We start from the raw sequence: 21,164 nt of genomic DNA, 5'->3' as shown, positions 1-21,164 counted from the left end.
CTGATAAAGTTTAGGTACTATCTCGTTCACCAGCATAGTGATTTGTGCAACTTCATTGTGGGTCTGTCGGTTGTATCCTGGGAAACAGATGTCCGTTGTAACCTCGAAGCATATACAGGAGGAGACGAATCTGTTTTAAGAAAACTATATATGCTACATTCCTCTGTTTGGATTTGTTTTTTCCTTACGATACTCATATTATAAACAATACATTTTGAAAGGAATATTGTATTCCGAATTTATTTTAAGATATTAGTTTGATTTTGCTCTTCTAGACAAATTTAATAGATTTGTTTTTCAAAATATACTGAATCCTATTATTAGGAATGATTTCATTAAGTTGGAAATTTATCTACAAGATATAAGAGATTTACTTTGAATTAAAGTTTGATTCCTATTAAATTCTAGTTTCCTTGTTTATAGGTGGGAATGATCTATGAAGATCTAGGTCAAAGAGGGAATATATAAAAGTGGGTCAATTATCAAATAAAGTGGACGACGAGTTGTGCAGAAAAAGACTTTGACGATGGCAGGAGCTTCGCTGTAGGATTTTCAGTTCTTGAAGATTTACATAAGAAGCGAGGGTGGTCCCTCCATCTTGTGATCGTGTTGCCAATTGGTGTTTGCCAACACTCGAAGAATAACACTGACGCAGACTGTTGATCGAAGAGTGGATTCATTTGGTTTTTAAGCAATACGTGTTTGGTTTATGCATCTAGATTTGATTTGTATTTTTTATGCATATTTTAATTCCTTGGAGTGTCAAGGAATTTAGTTTTGTTTCTTTCACTAGTATTGTTTTGGTGTGAACAATTTACATAAATTTTCTAGTGAAATTTTTGCCATGAGGCGTCGCACAATAAATTTCCGCTGCTGTGTTGTGTGCAGTGTTGACAACACCGAGCACAACACCCAATTCTTATATACCAGTTTTTAATATTTATTTCATGTTACTTTATGCGCAATAATTCTTTCAAGTGGTGTCAGAGTCATCACTTGATACACTAAGTGATTGATTCTGGTTTATTGCTGTCTTTACAGGAAATACATTGATAGTTTAATTGATCCACTAGGGTCTAACACTGCTTTTAGACCACCAGTCTTAGATGGTTCGAACTATGCTCTCTGGAAAGTCAAGGTGAGGATGTACATCAAATCTATCGAAGAAAGGGCATGGCAACGAGTCTTAGATGGTTGGTCTCCACCAAGGATTGTTGATGATGATGGAGATAGTAGAAGTAAACCAGAGAGTTCCTGGTCAAATGATGAAGTTCAAACCTCGAACTTCAGCTCAAAGGCGCTCAATGCTATATTCAACTCTGTTGATGTCAACATGTTCAGTCTCATCATCAACTGCGTTTCGGCCAAAGAAGCTTGGGATATTCTTCAAAAGCACTGCGAAGGATCTGAAAGTGTTCGCAGAACCAAACTCAGGATGTTAACCTCTAAATTTGAATGCTTAAGGATGGAGGAGAACGAGACTATTGTGGAATATGATCGGAGATTGCGTGACATTGCAAATGAGGCCTTTAGTCTCGGTGATCCTATGTCAAACGAAAGACTGGTTAGCAAGGTCTTGAGATCTCTTCCTGAGCGTTTTAATATCAAAATCTGTGCTATTGACGAATCCAAAGACACATCTACACTTAACTTGGAAGATCTAATTAGCTCTCTCAGAACATTTGAGATGAATCTAGACCTACAGAAAAGGAATACTGGGAAGGCTGTTGCTTTACAAACCACTGATGATTCTGTAAATAGCCTAATTCAAGAGGCGAAGGACTCTGATCTTTGTGAAGAATCAATCTCCTTAATCACAAAGAAGTTCGGCGACTACTTAAAAAGAATGAGAGATAAGAAGAAGATTGTGCCAACATCAAGACCACAGTTTGTTCCTTTTGAAAGGAATAATATAACTGCCCCAACCCAAGGAAACTTCGAATTAAGAAATGACTCATCAGGTCGAACAGAAACAAACAAACTTGATTCAGTCCAATGTCGAGAATGCTCTGGATTTGGTCATTATGCAAATGAGTGTGCAAATCGACTCCGCAAAAATAAAAACATGGCAGTCTCCTTAAGTGATGATGACTCCAATGAAGAACACGACTTGAAGGAAGGAGATGACTGCACTTCACAGTCTGTTATTCAGAATGATAAATGCAAACTGCAGGTCAATCCTTTTGGTGTTGCCACTGGTGTTGCAACACCAGGCCGCAACACTAGTGTCAAAATCAATATGTCTTAATGCCAAATCAATGGAGAATCCTGAAGTTGAAGAAATCCAGGAATCTGACCAAGAAGAACTCACCATTGAGATTGTGCAGATGATGTACGAAGAATTATAAGGTGATTGGCTCAAGAGGAATAAGACAAACTCAATACTTTCAGAAGAAAACACTGATTTAAAAAATAGTCTGTCTCGCCTTGAAGTCTTGCTAAGTAAGAAGGACCTTGAACTATGTAAAGTCAAGAATGATCTTGAGAAGGCATCGAAGACACTTGCTAAATTCAATTCAAGCTCATCTAAATTTGATGCAATGCTAACCATGGGAAAGGATGGAAAAACCGGTCTTGGATATGTTGAAAGTATATATGAACACAGTGAGTCGTCCAGTGCTGGTTCAAAGAATACAATGTTTGTGAAAGGTGCAGAAGACTATTATGTCCACTCAATTCTAAATCCATCCATAAAAAATGTTCCTAGTTCAGTGTTCGCACCATCAAAAGCCCTCCAGTCATCAAAGAAGCCTCAAGTCAAGAAGACTGTGTCAACCTATCAACCGAAGAACCGAAAGCGTCACTTCATTTGTCACTACTGTCACAAGGCTGGGTACATCAAACCTTTCTGCTACAAACTCAGAGACGACTACCTGAATTGGCAATCAAATCGGGTGTTGCACCACGTGTTGCACAACATCAAGCACAACACCTCAGTCAAGAAAACTACCACAAGGAAAATATGGGTACCCAAAACTGTTATTCAATGTAATGTCGTTTATACTTCTTTAAAAACTAGCATTGCAGGTGCATGGTACTTTGACAGTGGGTGCTCACGCCACATGATCTGATCTAAAAAACATCTCACAGATTATGTTGAAGTAAAAACTGGGCGCGTGACCTATGGTGGTGGTGCCAAAGGAAGAATAGTAGGGAAAGGAACATTGAATGTTGATGGCCTTCCTGAACTTCATAATGTTCTGCACGTTGAAGGACTTAACTCGAACTTAATAAGCATAAGTCAACTTTGTGGCGATGATTTACATGTTAAGTTCAACAAAAATAATTGTGAAGTTCTTAATGATGCCAATGTCTGTGTAATGACAGGTACTCGGTCTGCTGACAATTGCTATCTGGTGGGAGAAGGTGATAGTGCCAAAATGCCAGGGTGAGTGATCTAGACCTATGGCACCAAAAATTGGGACATGTGAGCTTCAAGACCTTGAATAATTTGTGTAAGTTTGATGATGTGAGAGGTTTACCCAATCTGAGCTCAGGTAATACATATGTCTGTGGACCGTATCAAAAAGGTAAACAAACCCGTGTTGCACACCCAGTGTTGCAATATTTTGGGACAACACGGTGTCTTGAACTTTTGCACATGGATCTAATGGGTCCAATGGATGTTGAAAGCTTGGGTGGTAAGAAATACTCACTTGTTTGTGTTGTTGATTTCTCTCGTTTCACATGGGTAAGCTTTATAAGAGAAAAATCAGATCCTTTTGATGTCTTCAAAAATTGCACGCCTAGAATAACTAATTTGCATGATGTGAGGGTAGTTAAAATACGAACTGATCATGGAAAAGAAATTGAAAATTCTCTTTTCACTTCCCTATGCGAAAAGAAAGGAATCTCTCATGAATTTTCTGCCCCTAAAACTCCTCAACAAAATGGAATAGCCGAAAGAAAGAATCGAACACTTCAAGAAATGGCAGGGGTCATGCTAAGTTCAAAGAATGTGTCAAAAAGGTTTTGGGCCGAAGCCTTGAACACAGCTTGTCACATTTCCAATCGTGTGTTTCTGAGGAGTGGTTCCACCATGACCTCCTATGAAATCATCATGGGGAGAAAACCAAATCTCAAATACTTTCATGTTTTCGGATGTGTCTGCTACGTTCTAAATGATCGAGAACATCTTGCAAAATTCGACTCTAAAAGTGATAAGTACTTATTTCTCGGATATTCAATGAATAGTCGGGCTTATCGGGTGTTTAACTTAAGAACAAGAACAACCATTGAATCTATTAATATTGTTTTTGATGATCTTGCAGGTCTAACAGGGAAAACAAAGGAGGATGACACCGAAGGACTACTGGAAATAGGAGAGCAAATGACAAGTACTGGTGTTGAAAATGGTGTTGGGACCAGTGAAACAACACCAGGGACAACACCGACTCCCAACAGAACTGAAGTCCTGGAAAACAAAGGCAATGACGATGATGATGAACTGACTTCAAGAGGGAAAGAAATTCCTAGTAAAATTCAGAAGAATCACACATCATCACAAATCAATGGCGAAGTGCATGATGATATGCAGACAAGGAAAAAGGAGAAGGTTGACTACAGAAAAATGATCGGGTTGGTGTGCATGAGCTCCACATTTTCACAAGTAGGTCACTCTTGCTTTATATCTTTGATTTAACCCAAAAACGTTAATGATGCACTAAAAGATGAATTTTGGGTCAATGCCATGCATGAGGAACTAGAACAATTTGTACGCAATGATGTATGAGACTTAGTCCCCAGACCTTCGAACGTTAATGTTATTGTATCAAAATGGATATTTAAAAATAAAACAGATGAATTCGATAATATTATTCGAAATAAGGCTCGATTGGTAGCTCAAGGGTATACACAGGTTGAGGGAGTGGATTTTGATGAAACCTTCGCACCTGTGGCACGAATGGAGTCTGTCTGATTGTTACTTGATGTTGCATGTCATATGCATATCAAATTGTATCAAATGGATAGTGAAAAGTGCTTTCTTGAATGGCATTTTAAACGAGGAAGCCTATGTCTGTCAACCGAAGGGATTTGAAGAGCCTCACCACGTGGACCATGTCTACAAACTAAAAAATGCCCTCTACGGACTGAAACAGGCTCCACGGGCTTGGTACGACAGGTTAGCTGACTATCTGATAGACTTGGGGTTCAAACGAGGTGAAGTTGACAAAATCCTCTTTATTCAAAAACAAAATAATGATATTTTGATCTGTCAAGTATATGTTGATGGTATTGTTTTCGGTGCGTCATCTCAAATGCTTGTGAATAAGTTTGTGGACTGCATGTCGTCTCAATTCGAAATGAGCATGGTAGGAGAACTAAATTTCTTTCTTGGATTACAAGTTAATCAATTGCATGATGGTATATTCTTGTGTCAGTCCAAGTATGCAAAAAATTTGATCAAAAAGTTCTCTACCGACAGCTTAAAACATGTAAGAACTCCTATGGGGTCGAGTGAAAAGTTGTCTAAGGATGGTGTTGCCGAAGGTGTTGACAACACCATGTATCGCAGCATCATTGAGAGTCTTTTGTACCTGACTGCTACTAGGCCCGATATTATGTTCAGTGTGTGCTTATGTGCTAGGTACCAAGCAGATCCGAAAATTTCGCACCTAAAAGCTGTGAAACGTATACTAAGATACATTGCAGGTACGCTAGAATTTGGCTTGTGGTATACTCATGACACAAGCACAAACCTGGTAGGCTTCTCTGACTCTGACTGGGCTGGTGATTTAGACGATAGAAAAAGCACCTCGGGAGGGTGTTTCTATTTAGAGAATAATCTTGTATCATGGGCTAGCAAGAAACAAAACTGTATCTCTCTGTCCACGGCTGAATCTGAATATGTGGCAGTTGCAAGTTGCTGTTCTCAACTTATGTGGATGAATCAAATGATTAATGATTATGGGTTCCATAGTGACATAATGATTGTGTATTGTGACAACTCTAGTGTCATAGACATTTCTAAGAACCCTGTTCAACATTCTCGAACTAAACACATAGATATAAGACATCACTTTATTCGAGACTTGGTTGCAAAAGGTATTATTCGACTGGAGTTTTTCAGGACTGAAAACCAGCTGGCCGATATCTTCACGAAACCATTGGATTTTGAGACATTTTCCAATCTTCGGAAATCTATCAGCATGTGTGTTCTTTAAAAACATTTGGTCTGTGTTGTCAGTGGTGTTGCCAATACCAGAGACAACATTCGTTTGTGCATGACTATTATTAGGATGATAGGCATATTACATATTCTTAATCATCCTGTTTGTTTGTGCAATGACTGAACAGTGAAGGCAAATTTCTGAAAAGTACCCTCTGAGTAAATCCTATCAAATGTTGATGAATAAGGTATGCTCAATCCAAGCCATCAAGTAGTTGAGGATATTCATGAAAATCGTGATTTTATCTAATGAGAAAAGGTGACTTGGAGAATGTGAGCATAAGGAGAAAAACAGAAAAGAGGAAAAAAAATTTGAAAGAAAATGGAAAAAGCTACCTAGAGGAGTCATTTGAAGACCGTTCTTCTAGTGTGGGAGCTACCATTTCTGAATCAAAAGAAAATTTTATGGAAGTGTGAATGAAACTCAGTGGTGTTACCGGAGGTGTTGCCAACACCAAGTTTAAACACTGAACAAAGTTGTACACTGCCTGACATTTTGAAAAATCATCATATTGGAGGCATATGTAAGTCATGCTTATTGATTTTTTTGTTTCGTGAATTCATCATATACAGTGACATATCTGGGTTGACTCATGATGGTTAACAAATACCCTAATTGACCAAGTTGAAAAAGAAGTGACTTCTTATGGATATGAGGTGAAATCGAAGTGGGGATGATCTGGCTGTTCTTTGAAATTGTTGTGACTTGAATTGTCTTTTACCACTTGTTATAAAGGGCAAAATTGTGATTAAGCGGGATATATTTTTTTTTAAAGGAAGAAAAATATAACCGTTGAGTCCGAAATTTTTTACCGTTACTATGAAAACGTTCCGGAATCACAAAATCTTTTTTTACCGTTACTGCAAGGGTTTTTATACCAAATAAATTGTATTTTGAACAATTTCATTTTGACCTCTTCTCTCTGCCTTCACAAAACCGATTATTTCTTTATGTTTCCTCTCTTATCTGTGACAAACTGACATTCAAATTCCTTATTCTCTATCTTGAATAACAATGGCAGATCGTCAATTTGATCCTCAGGATATACGAAGTGAAATGGCGGCAAGTCACGGTGTTCCTCCTCCGGAGACAACACCACAAACAACATCTCCGTCTGAGAACCCTCTTGAAAACCCCTTACAGATGGTCGCTGTTGACCCAAAAGCTGTCCCGTTGGAAGAAATTCTTCCTGGCGAACCTGGAAATCCATTGGATGCTGACAACCCCATTGATAACGAGATTTATCGAATGGTCTTTCCCACTCAACCTCCTGTTTTTCGAAGGCAATCAAAACGACAAGCAGGGTATAGCCCAAACTTCGATGCGCCAAAGAAACCCCGAATGGCCACCTATTTTACTCTCGACCTGGATTTTTCATCAGGAGATGATTCAAATGATGAAAACTTTGAAGCTGGTTGCTCGAAAGCGGCCCACTCCCTCGAAAAGGACATCTGCTTCCACTTCTGCTTCTGCTGCTCCGCCTGACAACCCTCCAGAGGTCAGTTTCTCATCGGATGAAGAACAATCGCTGGCTGATTTTCTGAACAGCTTGCACGAATCAAAGAAGAAACAAGAATCTGAGAAAAAAGGTGGCAATATTCAACCTAAGACCTTTGAGAAGAGCCTATCAGAATCCGAGACTGAAGGCGAAGAATCTGAGGTTGGTTCTGATCAAGGAGGTCAGACCGAGGAAAATACTGATGGTGTTGAGCCCCGTGTTGAGCCAAGTGCTGACAACACTGATTTGGATGACTACAATCTTGCATCCTCCTTCTCCTCAAAGTTCTACACTGAAACGGCTGTGGCTCAATGGTATCTGTACGCTTATAGAGAGTTTATCGAGGAACGCAACATTGATTTAGAAGCATACGGGAAATACAATATGACTGCCTTCCTAAAGTCCCGCAGATTGAGTGCTACCGTCAACTCAGTGATGCCCTACACACGAAGACCAATCCTCGAATTCTACTGCAATTTGGTCTCTAGTGTTGGTGATCGGAGATCTGCCAAGTATGAGAGGGTGTTTGTACGAGACACCATATATGATTTCTCTCCTTACACCATTAATGAATTCTACAACACTCCCACTCCTGAATATGAGGATGAACTCCCGCACATCAACGATATTACAGCTGAACTCACGGGGGGCCTCATCACTGAATTTCCTAGTCTGCCCAAGCAGTCTTGCTGTGGCAAATCTGACCTCTTTTTACTCTGTCCTACACAAAACTGCCATTCGAAACTGGACTCCATCCTCTAACACCACCGTGGTCACTAGACCACAATAAGTTACCCTCTTTACTATCGGCACAGGGCGCAACTTCAATTTTGGACAGTTAGTATTCACCACTGTTCTTCAATTTGCAGAAGGTGGATTGAAATCTACGAAGCTCCCGTTTCCTTCCTTGATTTTTGGTATTCTGGAATCCCAAGGTTTTGTCTCTGATGCTGAGGATCAGTTAATCGACATAGGAGAACCATTGAAAATTGCACCAGCATACTTTAAAGGAAAAAGGGTAGTTGATCTTCCTTGGTCTGCGACAGGTGCCACACCACGTATTGTCCCATTTGCTCCCTCATCTGGTCCTCTACCTGCAGCTGGTGTTGCCCCCAGTGTTGCCCCTGGTGCTGGAAACACCAATACTTCGTCAATCTCTAACTCTGAAGACTATATCGTTTTGATGGTCCCCGAGGTTCATGAACAAATTTCTTTTGGTCTTCAACAAATTCAACAAGCCCGGGAAACCATTGCCTATGCAAACACGCAGATCAGCCAATTCAATGCCACAATCGCTTATTACGAAAAACTTATTGCGGATTATCGGCTGATCCTCGAGGTAGGTGTACATTCTGGCCAAAAAGGGGGAGATGGAGATGCTGAGGCTGGTCCCTCGAATGCTAATCAGAAAGAAGACAGTGATCATGAGGAAGACACTGATGTACAAGCTGATTAGGATTATGAGTTGTTTTTTTTTGTTTGTTTACTTTACTTTTTGTTTATTTATTTTCCATATATGCTGTTGAAGTAATGATATATCGTGTCTTGATAATTCAGGGGGAGAAGCAACTTACAACTCAGGGGGAGTCGTGACTCAGGGGGAGTTGGGTTATTTCTTGTCAATTTTTGTCTTGGGAAGTTTTTGTCCAGAATTGCAAAAAGGGGAGAGAATGAAAGGAATATTGTATTCCAAATTTATTTTAAGATATTAGTTTGATTTTGCTTTTCTAGACAAATTTAATAGATTTGTTTTTCAAGATATACTGAATCCTATTATTAGGAATGATTTCATTAAGTTGGAAATTTATCTATAAGATATAAGAGATTTACTTTGAATTAAAGTTTGATTCCTATTAAACTCTAGTTTCCTTGTTTATAGGTGGGAAGGATCTATGAAGATCTAGGTCAAAGAGGAAATATATAAAAGTGGGTCAATTATCAAATAAAGTGGACGACGAGTTGTGCAGAAAAAGACTTTGACGATGGCAGGAGCTTCGCTGTAGGATTTCAGTTCTTGAAGATTTACATAAGAAGCGAGGGTGGTCCCTCCATCTTGTGACCGTGTTGCCAATTGGTGTTTGCCAACACTCGAAGAACAACACTGACGCAGAGTGTTGATCGAAGAGTGGATTCATTTGGTTTTTAAGCAATATGTGTTTGGTTTATGCATCTAGATTTGATTTGTATTTTTTATGCATATTTTAATTCCTTGGAGTGTCAAGGAATTTAGTTTTGTTTCTTTCACTAGTATTGTTTTGGTGTGAACAATTTACAGTGTTAAACAATAAATTTTCGCTGCTGTGTTGTGTGCAGTGTTGATAACACCGAGCACAACACCCAATTCTTATATACCAGTTTTTAATATTTATTTCTTGTTACTTTATGCGTAATAATTCTTTCACATTTGTTTCGGTTACTGTATCGTCTTCACGAGTTTATTTCTATGTTACTATTATTAGCAATTTCGCTAACATCATTCTCATACAAAATGCATGTAAATTAATATTTAAACAAGTTAATATATGTTACAATTAATTTTCTTGAAAAATGGCAAGAGACTAAAAAGAGTATCGGTGGCAAATAAAATAGCCGGACCATCCATACCCTTTGCTTTGATTTTTTGAGTCGTTCAATATTATAAGACCTTATTTGTTTGGACAGAAAGCCGAATAGTCAAATGATTCTCTCTCACCGAAGAAAAATAAAATTACAAATATGAGATGCATTTTGACAATTTATTAGTTTTTTAATATATAATTTAAGTACTTCCCAATTTTTCGAACGTGTGTATTACTCAGAATAAAACATCCTAAAAAAATCAAATTCACGTGTTTATTTATTTTTCAGAAATCTGCAATATTAACTCTATATATTTATCGTTGTTTAATTTTGGTATTTTATGTTATAAAATTTCGTTTTTATCAGTTATTTTTGTAATTTTAAACATTTTCTTACATGACTATGATGCAACATCTATGTCACTCCAACATGACAATGATGTGTAAGTATTATTCTAAAAATTCAGAGCACAAAAAATTAAAATAAAAAAAATTGAAAAATATACGATTAAGATTAAAACTGAATTAAAAAATATAAATGATCAAAATGATAAAACAAGAAACATACAAGAACTACGATTTTCCCTATATTTTTAACCAAATTTTTGGAATTTATTTTCAAACATCATAGACAACCGCCGCGTGTAGAATATGGAACGGTGATCTCCCACTATGGACTGGACTTGGCCGCTTTTCATCATTACTGTAAGTAAAATATTTTAGACCTCTTGCCGTTGACTCGGGTAGAAACGAAAATTTGTAAGAGTGAAAACACAAGGGGGAAAGAAAGAGAGAGTGGGTGACTTCTATAATTTCTAACCTACTTGAGTTATGGTGCATTTAATTTGGCTTTGGAATTCGATTCTGTGGGGAAAAAGTGGGAAACCCTTTGAAGCAAATCTACTCATTTTTCTATTTTCTTGATTTTTTTTAATATTGTTTTTTTGATTTATTTGAGGGACCTTGATGGGTTTGAATTGGGTCAAGGACCGGACCTCGTCTGTTTCATTTCTACGTATGTATAGATATAGACACAAGCCGTATATATTACATCAGAGACTTCCTTAGCTTATCTGTGATCCCTTTTCATTTCCCATCATCATCATTGTACTGTGATTATCTTTTTCTTTTTCCTGGTTCTTGTATACAAGTACAAGCATTCTTGTAGAACAGAGAGAGAAGCAGACAAGAATCTTTCTTTTTTCCTCTTAAGATCCAAGTCATCATCTTTATCTTTCTTTATGTGTCATGTATATATTTAGTAAGTAAGAACCTCTTTTTTGCGAACTTGAATATATATGAAAGTTTTAAGTGCATAAATATTCGTTTTTGGGAAAACTTTGGTTTCTTGGCTATTAATTTCTCTAGTGTGCCTTTTGAGGTTTGATTTGTTGAACTATAGTGTGGGGTTTTATTACCTTATTATGCGGATTGTGACTTGATTTGGGTTTTTTTTTAATGCTGCTACTGGACTTCACCTTCGGGTTTAGGTCTCTTTTCGTTTTTGGGTTGATGATTTGCTGATGATAACTATTACTGGTTTGACTTGTCTAACTATTCGTGTAAGACATTCTTTTTTCTTGTTTTGGATATAATTTCTGATGTGATGTTTACCGGATCGGTCCTCATTTTTTGATTTGCAGTTTAAACTTCCCAGATCCTATTGGTTTTAATGGTTCCGTGGTTGTGAAATTAAAACATGAATTAGGGGAACGGATATGGCTATATTCAGTATATCCTTGAATTACTGGCTCTGGTACTGGTATTATTTTTGAAGGAGCATCTTGCTGCCTTTGAATTTAATGATTGTTTGGATGACCGGGCAGAGATAGAACTGTGATCATTACATATGCAATGGGTGGGATTTGTTCAAGAAGGTCTACCGATGACGGTGCATTGGCTGCAATTCCACATGTTAATGGCCACTTTACTTATGGCTCTGGAATAGTTTATCAATCTCATGGATTGGATATCCGAGAAATTAATGTTGCAGAAGATATGGAAGTAAGAGAAAAGCCATTGAGAGAACCCTTTTCATTCCCTGAGCTGGGGCCTATCTCTCATGGAACAGATATTGATTATATTAATGATGGGATCCCTCGTTTGTCCAGGGGGTTGTCGCATAAATCTAGATCAACAAAATCCAAGCAAGTAGCAATTGCCAAGGTTAGTAATCAATGAGTATTATTTTGTATTGTCTTCTTTTCCGCGGCAGTTATTCTGGTTTTGGTCTTGCCACATTGTATTGAATTATCTGATCTTCATGAATGTAGATCTTTTGGTGTTAAAAAAAAGAAATGCTAGTGCAAGCAAATATTATTCTTGCTTTAAGACCACGGATAGCTTTTGCCCAACATAATGTCTCGTTCTTCTGTCATGGATAAATAGAAGGATAAATGCAATTTATTACTTCTGATAGATTGATGAACTATCATGTAGAGAATGGAAGGCATATTGCTCGGAATTTGTCTACCGGGATCATACTGAAATTGGATGCGCTACACATTTTTCATGCCTTACAAAAGCTTATTTATGTTCAAAGCTAAAATCTAGAATTGCTTTTCAAAAGCTTGTCCGGATCAATTTTAAAGGGTGAGAGAGAACAATAGAGGTCACATAGAGAGTAATTAAATAATCAAGCTTGAACGTGTTCAGTGCATAAGTTCCATCCATAATTCTAATCAGTAAAGGATTTATAGAGAAGGCTTATTTTGCAGTTCGATCAGAGCTTTTTTAAGATAAGTTTGTATTGAAAGAAGTTAAGGTAGAGTTGCAAAGGATGAGTTGGTTCATGGTCTACTGAGAAATGATGAAAATTTTTGGGATCCATTGGTGGAAAAGAATGATGAAAATTTTGGATCGTTTTTGTACTTCCCCGTGTATAATAATTGATAAGCGAACTGACAATCCCAGTTTTTTTGTTGAATCATCACCTCATCTAAACCCGAAGCTGTTTGAAATGGGAGAGACATTTAAAATTCATTATCAAGTTGCTCTTGCCTAGGACACATCTTAATACATGTGAATTCTTTTTCGGCAGCGAAATGCATGGAAATATAAATCAAACCCAAGACTTACGTTTTACCTTGATCTCATCTGATTAAAAGTGTTTTTAATAAATATCCACCACATTCAACAGTTAAAGTTGTCTTAACTCTTATATGAATGTCAGTTTTTCTCATTTGTCTAATATTATTGACTTTAACATTATCAATTTTAAAGAAATAGGGAACCTTTTGAAAATATAAGCCTTTGTTGTTGAACGAAATCTATTTATTTGGAGGTTCAATGTTTTTCTCTGTATCTCTTTGATTTTCTTAAAATTTCCACGAGACACTTGTCAAGAGTGGGTGCAATGATTATGTGATGGTTCCTGCAGCATTTAGACACTCTTCAAGTTCCTTTGGTATCGTAGTTTCATTTCTTTTATGTAGTTTCAGTGACGGAAAGAGGAAATGTTTCTTCTATGATTTAGGTTTTATCAGAAGGAATATATTTAAAGGGATATGCCCTGGCAGTGGTTGTTTTCATAGTCTCTTTTTCTAAATATTTAATTGTGTGCGGGTCTTTCATAGATATTTTAGTTTTATAATAGACTCAGTTATTCCATTGTTCTAGATTGGCTTCATATTCAACATTGTTAAAGTCAACACACATTTGTAGTGTACATATAATTCTAAGCATTTGTGAAATGACTTCGTATGATTCTTGTCCAATTGGTTCGTCTGGCAGGTCAATGTAGTATTCTATTTGTTTTGTTGGATATAATAATACATGTATTCTTATTAATTTCCCAGGTCTCAGAAGTTAGTTCGCTTTTGGGCAGAGCAGGTACCGTTGGGCTCGGAAAAGCAGTGGATGTGTTGGATACACTTGGTAGTAGCATGACTAATTTGAACCTCGGTGGCGGTTTTGCAGCTGGGATGGGAACAAAAGGAATTAAAATTTCTATTCTGGCTTTTGAAGTAGCGAACACCATAGTCAAAGGTGCGACTTTAATGCACTCCCTTTCAAAGGAGAATATTAACCATTTGAAAGAAGTGGTTCTCCAATCCGAAGGTGTGAATAACTTAATTGCGAAAGATATGGATGAGCTCCTGAGAATTGCGGCATTTGACAAGAGGTGTTATGTTATAACAATTTGAATTTCTTTCTTTGTTTGTTTTTTCGGTGTTGTGGTTTATTTAAGTGCGCAAATGTCTCAGAGATGAATTGAAAATCTTTTCTGGAGAGGTTGTTCGTTTCGGAAATCGCTGCAAGGATCCCCAGTGGCATAACTTGGACCGTTACTTTGAGAAGTAATTTCAAATATCATTTCCTCAGTTACTACATTGCTTGATGATCCATCAATCTAATTTTGGGTATGATGCTTAATTCTGTTTTGATGTTAGGTTGGTGACAGAACTCTCTCCTCTAAAACAAATGAAAGAAGAAGCAGAGACTGAGATTCAGCACTTGATGACTATGGTTCAGTACACTGCTGTAAGTTTTCCTATCATTGCCAATTTGGTTCCGTTTTTGTCTATCATTTTTATTGTGCACTTTCTTTGTGGAAGTTCCATCTATCAGTATATGGGACGGCTAATTATTGAAAACTAACTGTTTGAAGTTCTTTAACGATCTCATTAAAAGTGCCCTCAAGAATACCGATAACTTGCAATGCCCTAGCCTTGATTTAGATAGGAATCAATAGCTAATATTATGTGGGATGCAAGTGTACCTCTTGTTTTCTGTTTTTTGGATTCATATTCGTTTCAAGTCTTACAGCAGTTCAACACTTGATTTTAAAGCTAAGCTCGGGTATACTGATGACAAGGATGGGTTTCAGTGTCAACTATTTTTCTGCATTAACTTTCGAAAAGGATGCTTAATATTATTAGGTTTCAGGAACTATATCAAGAATTGCATGCGCTGGACCGATTTGAACAAGACTGTCGGCGCAAGGCTCAAGAAGAGGAGAACTCCAATACTGGACAGAGAGGTAGTTATGGTCATACTGACGTGACTGTTCAGTTAGTATGTGCTTAATTATGCATTTTAGAATCACCATGGTTGAGTTAGGGTGGAAATCTGAGGAGTTACTTTTCTGCATTATGCTCTGAAATTTATGATCTCTAGTTCAGCGCGTAAGGGCACTGTTAACTTTTAGAAAGAATACAGTTACTTTCACTTGATTTGTCAGGCTGTTGATTTTTTTTAATGTTCGGTCATAGTGGCGTAAAGTTTTCCATGTTACTTTCATGTAGGAAGTCAGTCCTTTCCATGGATGATACCTTCCTACTTTACACACAAGTTGTGTTTTATTCTATTAATTGTTGGATCTCGGTTTTCTACACGCCCAAACGCAGCGGAAGTTTAAAAATTTTATTTTATTTTGACAATCAAAATATGTTTGGACGTTCGTATGATTTTGACTAAAACATACAAAAGATGTTAGAATCGTTATACCTTTGGTGAATAAATCACGTGTCTCCAACTACACCGGTATAAGCGGACGTAGCTCTTGTTGTAAATCCCTGCGAACTTTCTTCGATCTCCTAATCCGGTCCACGACTGGAATATTTGTTTCTCTTCTAAATTGCACTAGAAATTTAGAAGAACTTTTGCGTAGAGATTAAAAATTTGAGAGAGACTCAAAATTCTTTCCTTTGAAAAATTGCCAAAAGAATTTTTGAGGAATTTTAGATACTACTATCGTGAAGCACCCTTGGAGAATTGGAGGCTAGTTTATTTTTCAAAATTATGAGTGTTCATTAATTAACCCTAAACCTAATACACATATATATAAGTTTAGGGCCCATTAATTAAATCAAACACTTAATGGGCTTAATAAATTAATTATTCTAGTCCAACTAGTTTAATTAATTAATTAATCTTTTAAAGTTCAATTAAGAACCTTAATAATTTGTATGTTGGTCTTGTACTCCTACAAGCCCATAATACATACACCCATTACATTTAATTTAAATTCATTATAAATTCAACATTTGAATTTAATATTTAAATTATAAATTCAACTCTTTGAATTTATTACCTCCAAAATTTAATATTTAATAAACCCAACTTTTGAGTTTAATAAATTAAATTATCAAATTTTATAAATTCAACTCCTTGAATTTATTCTCTCCAAATTTCATAAATTCAACTTCTTGAATTTACTATATCACAAATTCAACTTCTTGAATTTATTTTCTCAAAATTTAATTATCATAAATTCAACTCCTTGAATTTACTATATCATAATATAAGTTCAACTCCTTGAATTTATTTTCTCAACGGGAACAAACGATCCAGTGCTTGTGTGACCCTCAATGGCTCAGGGATACAGCTAGCCGTGGGTTCACAACTCTTTGTGATTCAGAATAATATTTATTCTTATTCGAGCTTACCCTAGTTAGCCCCATTCTTTTCATCAACACCTTGATTAAGAATGTCAGAACTCATTTCTGATTGCACCCATCGGATCATGGTAAGAGCGTCTAGTAGCATCGCCCCATGATCCCCTAGGTATCACTGATAGTGCCTGCAAGAACTAGTCGATTATGATTAACGCACAGTACGGTCCCTTTATCTCATATAACCCGATCGAATTTGCAACCATTGGTTCATCGAGGGTTGCATAATAATTCGATAACTATGTGATAAAGTGGCATCGCGTGTACTATTTGGAGAACTCCTTCTCCAACGTACATCTCGTACTCTGGCCAGAGATTCCATGCACTATTATTTCATTAGATCACATAGAATATCCACACCCGTAGGTGAGTGGTGAATCCCCGACTACAATGAACTGGCTCCTATATGTGTCGCAACTGTACCCAACCTCGCCACCTGATGACTCTCCTGGAGCCGGTAAACGAGTCAAAGCATAGCCCTAGCATATAGAGCCTCAGTGTTGTCCCGGGTCGTAAGGACTAATGGTGTACAATCATAACCACGGACTTATCCTCTCGATGAATGATAACACTTGGAAAGTCCGAGGGAGGGTTGTTCAGTATAATCATCATATGACTACCCATCTGCATGTTTGGACATCTCCATGCCCTTACCAAGAAACGCAGTACACAACATCACAGATGCTAGTCTCGAGCTCAAGCGACCTTTATCCCTGTTTTAGGCGGCTGAATCGACTAGGAACGGATTTAGAATATGCAGTGTTTACAAATGAGTTTCAACATCGAATTACGATTCATTTGTATTAAAGCATAATCAAGGACTTTATCTATGCTGTTTGCATGGGTATACAGATAAAGTATAACAAGACCATAAAAAGTTAAATTATTTTAAAATAAAGATTGTTTATTTCACTTGAGTCAATAAATTCCCTAGCCAACCGTTGGCTTGCAGGACATCTATTCTAACATTAATAGGCTACCAAAGCGGTATTATGCTGCTAAAATAAATCTCTCAGATGCTTTATGTTGCGTTTGTATTCATTTCTAATGCAGTCTGCTATGAATTGCTATTTCTGGATCCTTACATTAAGTTTACATTGTTTTTCATGATCTAGTTACTTTCTCGTACCATTTTTTAATATCTGTTTTGGCTGTTCTGAAGGAGAGAGCCTTGCAATTTTACGAGCAGAGTTGAAAAGTCAACAGAAACATGTTAAAAGTTTGAAAAAGAAGTCTCTGTGGTCTAAAATCTTGGAGGAGGTATCGCCTTAGCAATTTTGTTTTTCTTTTGGGTTTTAATGTGTATTGGGCCTTCTAACCAAAAAATAACCATTGACTTACAAGTGTGGTAAAAAAACTCTATACACAAGCTAATAACATTTATATTTTGTATTGTTTTAAAGGTAATGGAGAAGCTTGCTGACATTGTTTATTTTCTCCATTTGGAGATCCATTCTGCGTTTGGTATCTATGGTAACATGTTCAGAACTTTAGCATTTTTGCAATTTCTGCAATGTTTGGTCTTGTTAAATATAACTTTTGGAACTGGTTATTTACCAGCAGTTTTTGTTTTAGGTTCTACCTATATTTATGTTAAATGGGAGCAAGGATTTAACACTTGATTGTGTATTTGTTTCATAGTATACCTGTAAGATAAATCTTTTTTATCTGTTTCAAAAATTTCACGTGAATTTGATTATGTTCTCAACAAGTTTAAAATGTTCAATGATTTTGAGAGGGCTCATTTAATAAAGTTTGACAAGGAATGCCAATGTTTTAATGTGACCTCAAAATGGATTCTTTCACACAGTATACTTTTGCCCTAATGATGGTTGATGAAAAAATCTCTTTTGATATCAGAATTTAAATCCATAAGTGACAAACATATTTGTACATTATGGAATCGAAAATTGAAAGTTCCATCAGTTACTTCAATGCCCTTCCTAAACGTAAAAAGTTAGTAATATACTTTTTCGCGTAGTACTGGCCATAATGGGGATTTTTCTGAATCCTTTTCGAATAAAGTGACATTTTAGAAACAAGAGATGCTGCTGCTCTTGTTCTTTTGTTGGCAAAATGATTTTCCATTCACTTTTATATGGTCAAATATCTTCTTATAATGATGCAATTGTACGTTGAGGTCTTATTCGTTGAGGTCTTATTTTTATAATTGTGCTGTGTTCCTAAAAAAATCAGCGCTCCGGTTATCATAATTCAAGTTATTTCTTGGGAAATTCGTAAAATAACTTTGGTCAACTATTTTTTTTTCTCGGTACATTTCCTGAATTATATATAACATGCCATTTTTATGACTGTTTATTATTATAGATGGAGACAAGCCAGTAAAAAATAGCCATCAGAAGTTGGGATCTGCTGGACTTTCGCTGCATTATGCGAATATCATTACACAGATGGATACTCTTGTGAGTTATCTTTCCTCGGTGTCCTGACAATGCTTCTTGAATATGCACCATTCGTTAGATTTTCTATCCGGCATTTGATTGGTTTTCCTTTGAGAAGGAAAGGGGCGATGATAATGTTTCCGATTTTAAGCAGGTGACGAGGTCAGGCTCGGTGCCACCAAGTACAAGAGATGCTCTATACCAGGGACTCCCTCCCGGTATAAAATCAGCTCTGCGGCCCAGATTACAATCCTTTCATCTTGATGAAGAGGTACTTTTATCATTCTAATGGAACCAATTTTTTCCCAATCCTTGTTTTTGTTTGTTGCCTGTAACTGTTTTATTGATCTTTATTAATCTGCATAGTAATTATGTATTCTTCTTCTTGACGTTTCTGCAGTTGGCAATACCACAGATCAAAGCAGAAATGGAGAAAACTTTGCAGTGGCTTGTCCCCATGGCCATCAATACAACAAAGTAAACTGCTTTTCTTTTGTAATCAGTTCCTCCCTTACCTTTTCAAAATAATCGTTGAGTTCAAAATAGTCGAAATATAGTGAACGGAGAATGCAACACACTACTTGATTTATGTGGCTGGATCACTAAAGTCTACATTTCACGGCACAAAGCATGAAAATATCTCAGGAATATTTCTATATCTAAATTGCGATAATATCGTATCAAACGTACATCATAGATTTAATAATTTCAGAGTATGTTGTTTGATCTCTTATTACACCTACGTGAAATGAGGTGGACCGAAGTCAACAGTTTTTTAAGTAAACAGTTCATGAAAACTGTCTTCTATGGTCCTCCCTTTGCTGGTTCCATCCATCTGTTTTCTTTTCTCATTTCCCTTTGTGTACTTGTGCTCGTCTTTATGATGTGGCGTTTTTAAACAGGGCACACCATGGCTTTGGTTGGGTTGGAGAATGGGCGAATAGTGGGTAAGTTTAATTATCTTGTTTTTGATCTTAAGAACCCTCTTTTTGTTCCTTTTTATCGAATTCTTTGCTCTCCTTAGGTCTGAAGTGAACCGGAAACCTACTGGTCAGACTGATCTACTACGTATTGAAACACTGCATCATGCGGATAAGGAGAAAACTGAAGCTTACATTCTTGATCTTGTGGTGTGGCTTCATCATCTAATTTCCCAATCGAGGGCTGCAAATGGAGTCAGATCCCCGATAAAATCACCCATCCGGTCCCCGAATCAGAAATTTATCCAGTTAACCCACAAGTCGAGCTCGTCATTAACAGTCGAAGATCAAGAAATGCTTCGCGATGTGAGTAAAAGGAAACTGACACCTGGAATAAGCAAGAGTCAAGAATTCGACACATCAAAGATGAGGTTATGCAAGCAACAACGGCTAACTAAGAGTAGCAGCCATTCGCCAGCATTTGAAAATAAGAAGGATCCTTTCCCTGTAAAACGGCCATCTTCCTTACCTATCATAAACTTCGAGCTCGACCGAAGTAAAGCATTGGACGTGATTGATAGAGTGAACACAGTCTGAAGCACAGAATGGTCTGATTAAGTTATCTTTTTCGTATTTGGCGGAAGTTTTTCGATTATGCATGAAAATACCAGTTTATGGTGCTCGTTTTTCGGCTTGTTTTTGCTGTGGAGGAGCTGCGTTCTTCTGTTTTCACGAGTTTTTATCAGTCAGTGTACAGAATGTGCCATATATTTTTTTTTTCTTTTTTTTTTTTATGTACTATTCTTTGGTCATAATGCATAGATTTTTATTCTGCTCCCAAAATCTTGTGTTTTAAGTTGTGTTATTAATGAAAGTAAGACAATCTTGTGCTCGTAAGGCCATCGGGCAATTGTTTAATTTTTGTTCAAAATTTTTGCATTTATCATTGCGACTTGAACTGCACATGTGGAATTTTTTTTTATTACAAGGAACTCAGCCACATGCCTCTCTGATATGCGGATATGTGCAGCATCCAACAAATTAGACACCATATAAATGCATATGGAGATCTAAGTATAAACGAATCGAATCGAGTTGAATATAAAAAAAATTTAAAGACTCGAATTAGTTCAATTTGATTTCAAAATTGATTCGAAGTTCAAAATTTTTGGCTTGAATTCGGCTTGTAACCATTGGTATGTCGAAAGTTACAATTGAATT

General features: G+C 36.9%; 1 protein-coding gene across 6 annotated transcripts; it reads left to right on the top strand.

Moving 5' to 3' along the window:
- The first annotated feature begins 10,957 nt into the window (after positions 1 to 10,957).
- On the top strand, positions 10,958 to 20,861 carry LOC142522230 (protein PSK SIMULATOR 1-like). 6 transcript variants are annotated; one of them, XM_075625439.1, is made up of 13 exons: positions 10,958 to 11,103; positions 11,870 to 12,392; positions 14,024 to 14,349; positions 14,432 to 14,524; positions 14,618 to 14,708; positions 15,114 to 15,207; positions 17,784 to 17,881; positions 18,025 to 18,094; positions 18,950 to 19,044; positions 19,178 to 19,294; positions 19,424 to 19,500; positions 19,926 to 19,970; positions 20,048 to 20,861. In XM_075625439.1, the coding sequence occupies exons 2-13, from the start codon at positions 12,081 to 12,083 to the stop codon at positions 20,538 to 20,540; spliced, it is 1,911 nt and encodes a 636-aa protein (XP_075481554.1). In that variant the 5' UTR covers positions 10,958 to 11,103; positions 11,870 to 12,080; the 3' UTR covers positions 20,541 to 20,861. The 6 variants fall into 6 exon arrangements, with proteins under 6 accessions (XP_075481554.1, XP_075481558.1, XP_075481555.1 ...); XM_075625443.1 differs by lacking the exon at positions 10,958 to 11,103 and adding an exon at positions 11,255 to 11,491 and having other exon boundaries at positions 11,870 to 12,396; positions 14,031 to 14,349; XM_075625440.1 differs by lacking the exon at positions 10,958 to 11,103 and adding an exon at positions 11,256 to 11,487.
- The last annotated feature ends 303 nt before the right edge of the window (positions 20,862 to 21,164 follow it).

This window comes from Primulina tabacum, chromosome 13 (assembly GCF_025594145.1).
Source record: "Primulina tabacum isolate GXHZ01 chromosome 13, ASM2559414v2, whole genome shotgun sequence".
In the NCBI taxonomy this organism is placed as follows: Eukaryota; Viridiplantae; Streptophyta; class Magnoliopsida; order Lamiales; family Gesneriaceae; genus Primulina; species Primulina tabacum.
Note: the sequence above shows the minus strand (reverse complement) of the source record. Positions and strands in the feature narration are given on the sequence as shown.

Excerpts from the sequence above, each read along its gene's own strand:
- LOC142522230 (XM_075625439.1), top strand. The coding sequence starts at position 12,081 with ATGGGTGGGATTTGTTCAAGAAGGTCTACCGATGACGGTGCATTGGCT. Across the intron at positions 19,501-19,925 it reads ATGGCCATCAATACAACAAA|GGCACACCATGGCTTTGGTT; the intron begins GTAAACTGCTTT and ends GTTTTTAAACAG. Across the intron at positions 19,971-20,047 it reads GGAGAATGGGCGAATAGTGG|GTCTGAAGTGAACCGGAAAC; the intron begins GTAAGTTTAATT and ends TGCTCTCCTTAG.